This window comes from Aegilops tauschii, chromosome 1, assembly GCF_002575655.3.
Source record: "Aegilops tauschii subsp. strangulata cultivar AL8/78 chromosome 1, Aet v6.0, whole genome shotgun sequence".
NCBI classification, from domain to species: domain Eukaryota; kingdom Viridiplantae; phylum Streptophyta; class Magnoliopsida; order Poales; family Poaceae; genus Aegilops; species Aegilops tauschii.
The window spans coordinates 57,639,804-57,647,415 of record NC_053035.3 but is presented as its reverse complement, the minus strand read 5'-3'; the positions used below and the strand labels follow the sequence as shown (position 1 = coordinate 57,647,415).

At 39.4% G+C, this 7,612-nt stretch overlaps 1 protein-coding gene across 1 annotated transcript; it reads right to left on the bottom strand.

Annotated features, from left to right (window-relative positions):
* Nucleotides 1-205: 205 nt before the first annotated feature.
* Nucleotides 206-3,672, bottom strand: LOC109734109 (uncharacterized). The gene is made up of 3 exons (XM_020293331.4): nucleotides 3,223-3,672; nucleotides 770-3,089; nucleotides 206-681 (listed from the first exon to the last, which is right to left on the bottom strand). Exon 2 carries the CDS (start codon nucleotides 3,084-3,086, stop codon nucleotides 1,755-1,757), a length of 1,332 nt encoding a protein of 443 aa, XP_020148920.1. The 5' UTR covers nucleotides 3,087-3,089; nucleotides 3,223-3,672; the 3' UTR covers nucleotides 206-681; nucleotides 770-1,754.
* Nucleotides 3,673-7,612: the final 3,940 nt, after the last annotated feature.

Genomic DNA, 7,612 nt, shown 5'->3' with positions numbered 1-7,612 from the left:
CGTCTCGCCTTGACCCTGGTTTTGGTCCAGTCAGCACATGTTGACCAGGTCAACTCGTCCAGTCAGCATGCCATGTCAGCATTGAAATGAATGTATAATGCATAAGTCGATAATTTGAAAAATATCCTAATCTGCTGGTCAAAATTCGGCAGCATTTTGGTGCCATTTGGTACCATTTGAGCATCATATGAACAAATAAAAAGGCTTGAACAGAACTTGGTCACACATACATATATATAGGTCTGAAACACACATACATAGGTCTCACATACATATAGATAGGTCTGATACACACAAAGGTCTCACAAATAGGTCTGACACATAGGTCTCACATAGATAGGTCTGATCGACACCCAAATCTCACAAGCACACAAATAACTCTCAATTTTCAAATCCCAGCAAGCTTCGAAACCGAGCATATTTGGCCTTGCCAGTCCCCTTGCCTTTGTTACTACCATTGCTACTGCACCTCTCTTTGGTAACTTTGCTGCTAGTTGTCGCGCGAGAAGTACCAGTGCAAACATTGACATTGACATTCGAGCTTCCATGTACATTGAAGGTATTTCCAGAGAAATTATTTGACCTACTGTTGTTATTAGTTGGCGCCCTTCTCTTTGCTTGTCTTGGTGGTGCCATCTCCTCGGTGGCCCTTCTTTTGTGTGAAGTGCTTTGTTGTGAACTCTATAATAGAATAATTAGATGTACTACATTATATCAGCAGTGGTACAAAAAAGAAAGTACGGCAGAAAAATATGGTGAACGAGCTTACCAGAACAGGTGCTTCACTTGGTGGACGAGCACTTCCCCTAGGAGCACTAGGAGTAGCAGAAAGTGGAGCAGTACCACTAGGAGCAGAAGCAGATGGAGCACTAGCACTAGGCACTCCATTTCTTTGTTTGCAAGTTGTTTTGTTGTGTCCACTATGCTTGCACAAGCTACACTTGATCACTGTGCCAACCTTGCTAACTTTGCTAGTCTTTGGTTTTTCTTCCTCTTCTCTTGTTCTACACTTCTTTTTCCTACCAGGCATATTGATGTGCCTAGGTGCTTTTGGTTTTGGTCTCTGAGACACAGGCCATGCAGCTCTTCCCTCAAGAGCTTGCAGACAATAAGCATAAGTTTTTTTGAAATTATCCACTCTGTAGCAATCAGCAATGTAATCATCCAATTTGTTTGTAGTGCAGTGTATGCAGCTGATGGCATGAGAGCAAGGAAGGCCTGACAACTGCCAATACCTACAACTACATGTCCTGTCATGCAATCTGACAGTGTACCTATGTACTCTTGTCTTCACTTCATAAGCATCATTGCCATTAAAAATTGCATGACAATAAGCAGAATAATCTATGCTTTTCTGTAGCTTCTTCAGTACTTTTGGACAGATGATGCCAGTCCAACTTTCCATCTCACTTCTCATTTCTTGTATCCTGATCATAATTTGCTGCCTAATTGTTTCGAACATTGTTATCAGAGGATATAATCTAGCCTCAACTATCCATTTGTTAAAAGTTTCAGAAATGTTGTTGTCCACAGAATCACAACAGCTTCCTAACCTGAACCAAGCCCTGCTCCAGTGTTGTGGGTCTGTGTTCATAACATCCCTTGCTCCATCAGGTGTGCATTGTGCTAACTTGGCCCTTGCAAGATTGAACAACATTGTGCAAGGTGCTTTTGCACAAGCCCAGAATAGCTTTTGCCAGTCCTTTTCCCTATATTTTTTCCTCCAGTTAGCATATATGTGCCTAGCACAATTCCTATGCTCTGCCATTGGAGCCCAGTGGTGAACAACATTCAATATTCCTTTTTGCAAAGAAGCCCTTCTTACAAGCATCAAAGCACACATAAAAGTGGTGGAATGTTGGTTCTTCAAAATCTGGGTGAAGCTTGACCACACAAGTAGTCCCAGGGTTGCTTCTAAGTAACTCAAGTTGGTAATCAAACACTTGGTTGTACTCTCCCTCTTTAGCCGCAAGCATTTTTCCAATGACAAGTGCTTTTGCTCTCTTGATTTTGGATATTGACACATTTGCAAACATTTTTTCCTGTATGGTTGACTTTAATTGCTGGATTGACCATTCTGGACTTGACATTATCAAACTCTCAAACTTTTCTGCAATCCGTCTACTTGTAACTAGTGCACTATCTTTCCTTTTTGGACAAGTGTGTTCCTCAGTAAATGAAGTAATCTGCCAACTTTCAAACTTTGATGTTTTCCTCAACAAACACACCCAAGGACAATGAGGCCATGTGCACTTTGCCCTTACTCTGACTCCCTCATCTTTTAAGAACTTGATTTCTTTTCTTTCCTTCAGTGCATAACGAATGATTGCATCTTTGAACTCCTTCTTCCCACTAAATGTCATACCCAAGGTGAACTTGATCACTTCTGCTTTACTATTAAACCTAGCATATTCAGACTCACGCTTGATAAGTTCACCATCACTATCCTCGTCATAAGATTCATCCTCTTCGGCACTTGAGTCATCTTCATAATTGCCTTCAGGTTTAACTACATTCAATGCTTCAAACTCATACTCAAGTGCAAGTTTTTCAGCTGCCATCTTCTTGCTCTTTTTGAATTTCTTGTAATCTTGCCTAATAGCATCTGCCTCATCGTCATCTGATGAACAATCTGGTGGCACAAAGTCACTATCATCGGAGCTGCTTTCTACATCAATTGGCTTTTCCTTTGCGGACTTCTTCTCATCAGCAGTAGCTACATACTCGTCTTCAGCCCAATCTTCTTCCTCACTAACTTCTTCATCTTGCATGGCTGGATCCTCGACATACACATCAGCCACACCTGCATCTGTTGTACATGCTGACAGTGTTTCAACAGACTTGTCCTCAGACAGCATCAACAACCCATCAAATAAATCCTTCCCAGGGAAGAGCCAGTGCAATTGTTGTCCGTCCACTGTGACATAATGCTCACTCAAACATTGTTGAATTCTCTGTAAGCTCAAGGTTGCTCGATCTAAAAAGGACATTGCTTCTTTGCCCCCCACATATTGTACTGTCTTCCCGTCATTGATAAATTCCCCATTGAAATGAAAACGGACAGCAATACAATCTGCTGGATCCATAACCTATGATTGCAAAAAATAAATGAGATCAAATCACTTTGTTGCAGAGGACCCAAATCATCCCTAAGTGAGCCTTATGAACTATTCTGTGAAAGATGGAGAAGATGGCAGAAGTGGGCGGGGGAATATTGCTCACCTAATTCTTCGCGTCCTCAACCTCGTGTCCGAGCACTGGAAGAACTTGGCAAGCTACGGCGGCGACGATACTTCACCGTCGAGATCAGCCTAGGAGCTGCGGGCTCTGCTTGGAGTTGGGGTAGGAGCTCTGCCCGTGGAGAGGATAACTGGAGGAGGCGGTGGAAGCGTCAGATCGGCCGGTGGCGGGAACAACTCAGGCGGCGGTGAGGAGAGACCGGGGCGGCGGCGCTGGTCTCCTCGGGAGAGATCGGGGTGGCGGCGTCGGTCTCCTCGGGAGAGACCAGGGCGGCGGTGGGGGAGGAGAGGGCGGCGGTGGGGGGAGAGGGGCGGCGGTGGGGAGAGATCGGGCGGCGGTGGGGAGAGATCGGGGCGGCGGCGCTGGTTTCCTCAGCGCCAGGCGGCGGTGGGGAAATCTGAGAGAGAGATGAACGAGAGAAAGGGGGTGCTCGGGCTGTGTAGGTTAAGTCAGACGTGGCATGCTGACTGGACGAGTTGACCTGGTCAACATGTGCTTACTGGACCAAAACCAGGGTCAAGGCGAGACAGGGGGTAATTCGTCTGGTTTTGACAGTTTGAGGGTGCAACTTAGACGGTATAATAGATGAGGGGTGTATATTAGACCGACCAAAGAGTTGAAGGTTGATATATGCACTTCTCTCATTGATTAATATGTCAAGATAGATTGAGCGAGGTGGCCCTCAAAGTTTAGAAAGATCAACCGAGATCAATTAATGAAACAATGATTACAGTAGAAAAAGAGGCATGCATGTCAATGTGACAGTATCTATCCCATTGACCAATGCACAAATGGAAGATTCGATGTCCTATGAAACATGCATTGACTTTATTAAGACAAGAAAAAAACTATAATAAGAACTCCATCCAGATTTGTATAGTGTGCAAAGGTTATAAATTTGACTAATAAAATGTGTGTAATATGGCCCTCAAAGTTTTACGACAGGATGTACTAGCTCTATCCCCATTTACTGCCCCCCCTCCCCCCCCCCCCCCCCCCCGCGAATATTTTTGGTCATATTTAGATCATGATTTCAACTAATAAAATATAAGTCATATGTAGCAAAAACAATATCATAAGAAACTACATTCAAATAAGAATTCGACAATATAATTTTTTGTGACATGCATGAAAGTTTGGCTAGTCAAATATATGTCCATATTTTTGACCCAAAATACGAGGGGATTAGTAAATAAGGGCAGAGCTCTTTTTTTTAGGGGTAGGACAGAGCTAGTAGTACATAGATATATATGCCTAGAAATATGGGCTACGTCTGTATCTCGCCTCTTGCGAGCGAGAGGGAGCGGTTGCCCACTTCGCGCTGGGTGGGACGGCCCAGCATAGCGTACGATTGCTAGTTTTTTCTTCCATCAAAGTATGGTCTATAGTTTGATATGCTACAAGCTCTTTTTTTCAAGGGCATGTACAATTTTGTTAGCTCTAAGAAATACTATGTGCAGTTTAGTTAGCTCAAAGGAAGTAGAATTTTCCATTTTAGATGTACTAATTATTTTTAAATAATTATTTTTAATGTACTAAATTTACAAAAAAAATGCCATATATTAAACTGTTTCTCAATTTTTAAAAAAGTTTGTCACGTGTTAAAATTTATTTATCATGTATTTGATAAATGTTCAATGTCTATTTTAAAATATATGCATAATTTATGGAAAATGATCATCGTATATTTAGAAAATTGATCTTGTATTGACAATTTTTAATCATATTTTAAAAAAAATCATAGTATAATTTTCGAAAATATTTATCATTTATTAAAAATCATGTTTTAAAAATTATTCATCATACACTAAAAAATACCCATCTTGAATTTTTTAAATATATATATTAGAAAAATTATGTCATGTATTAAAAATTGTTCTTGTTTTAAAAATGTTCATCATGCATTTTGAAAAGTGTATAGCATAATTCAGAAAAAATCATGTATTCATAATTGTCAATTATGGATTTTAAATATGACCACCCAACTAACAAATATTCATTTAATTTTGAAATGTGTTTGTGCATTTTGAAAAAGCGTTCATATGTTTTAAATTGTTCATAGATTATTCATAAAAATGAAAGCCAAAAAAGAACACAAAGAAGAAAATATAAAGATAAAAAACAAGACAAAAACAAGAACATAAAATAAAAAGGAAAAGGAAAAGAAATTGGGAAAGGAATGAAAACAACAGAGAAACCAGACTAAAAAACTCATTGAAAACCTAGACCAGAGAAACAAAGTAAAAAAATTGAACCTACGAACCAACGAAATAACTAGTTAAGGTTAACCCCTTGCAAAGGTCAATCTTCATCTTCACAGGTGCTAAGAAGTGGTGCACTGCAATGTGCCAATTGTGTAGGAGTTTTCCTTTTATTCGTAGATTTGTTTATTTAAAATGTTTTATCTTCTCAATCGTGTGTCCAAATACCAAACCGTTTTCACTGTTGGATTTATCATGTCAGGATCTTCGAAAGTTGATCCCATGTTAATAGGTTTCGACGAACTTTTTTATGTGAAAACCGAAAAAAAAAGTAAGCCAGAAAACCAGAAACGGAAAAGATCGAAAACAAAACAAAAAAAAACAAAAAAATGAATACCAAAAAACTAGAGGAAAAAATCATAGCCCGAAAACACTGTTGTGTTCTCACTCTTTTTAGAAGCACAGGCTATGCTTTCCCCTTCTCGCGGAAGCACATCTATGCTTTTCCCTTTTCGAGAAGCATGGGTTGTGCTTCCTGTGAAAAGAAAATACTATCATTTTCCTGGTTTATTAGTCCCCATCGTATTTTGTGTCATATTTCACTATAATTTGAACTAATAAAATATAAGTTATATGTAGCAAAAATAATTTCATTAAAAAAGTATGCTCAAATATGAATCCAACGATATTTCTTTTAGGACATGCATTAACCTTCTGTTAGTTAAACTAGTCAAAATTTGGCACAAAATTACAAAAGGGGGCAATAAACCGGGACAGAGGTAGTATGTGCTTCTTGTGGAAGAAAACACAGGATGTGCTTGCCCCGTTTTCGGGAAGCACATGTTGTGCCTTTTTGGTAAAGCGCTTTCAAAACAACACTTTTTTCCTCCAAAAACTAGGAAAAACCAGGCAAAAACCGAAAAACCAAAGAAACCAAAAAACTAAAGCCCAAATTTTTTCAAAGAAAAAAATAAACAAGATTTATAGGGAGCACCCAACACATGACACATGGCAGCGGCTAGACGCACCGCTTGGTGCGCTCCCAGGCCAAAAAACGGGCCCTTGTGGGAGCACCCCCCGGGTAACCTTTAGCTAGTTGCACCAACAAACTAGCCATCGCGCCTAAAACCTGGCCCCCACTCCAAAGAAAGCTGGCCCACACACAAAGAAATGAACGCCGCGGCTTAAGGGGCCGCAGCTCAAAAATTGCCGTGTGTAGTCGAGCAATTGTTCCCACTCACAATTGGCGAGATATAGTGTTTGCGCTGTATATGGGCGCATGTTTGACGCCATGGACGAGGTCACGCTCGCAGGCGACTGAACTAGGTTGGTCCAGTAACAGTTTCGTACTGTTTTGTTCATGCACAGCAACTCCATCGTGTGTTTTCGGTTATGTGTTGCTCGTAGGCGACCGAATTGAGCCGTAGCAATAGCAGGTTTCATGATGTTCCGTTCGTGCGCAGCAACTAAGCATTTTTTTTCTGATTTTTTGTTTGTACTTTTGTTCTGGTTTTGTTTTGGTACTCTGCCATCCGCTTTTTTTTATATACTCCTCCATCCTGTTCTTGGAATACTTTGGAAGGTTCTATGCATTTTATTTTCATTTCCCTGTTTTTTCATTTGCTCGGTTTATTTTCTTTTTTCTTTTTCTTTTATTATGTTTATTTATAAATCTACTCTTTTTTCATACATGGACATTTTTTTAAACATGGCGGACTATTTTCAGTGTATGTTGAACATTTTTGTAATATATGATGAATATTTCTTAAATATATAGAAATACTTTTTTGATATAATGTGAAAATAATTAAATACACACTGAACATTTAATAAACAGAGACTGAAGATTTTTTTAATATATGGTGAACATTTTCTAAATACACATTGAACATTTTTTAAACACAATGTGCAGATTTTCTAAATACATATATTTATTGAAATATGTTCTGTACATTTCAATTTATTTCATCAGTATATTTGTGTAAATATATTTTATGAATTTTTTATTATATTTAGTTGATGTATTTGCACAAAAAATAGAACAACGTAAGTGAGCCGCTACACTTCAGCACATTTAGGCTGATGTGGGTGTTTCCTTGCCTACCTGACGCCTACGTGTGTCATATAGAAGGAATCCTGTGTATGTGCCCTAATGGGAAGACTAATTCATG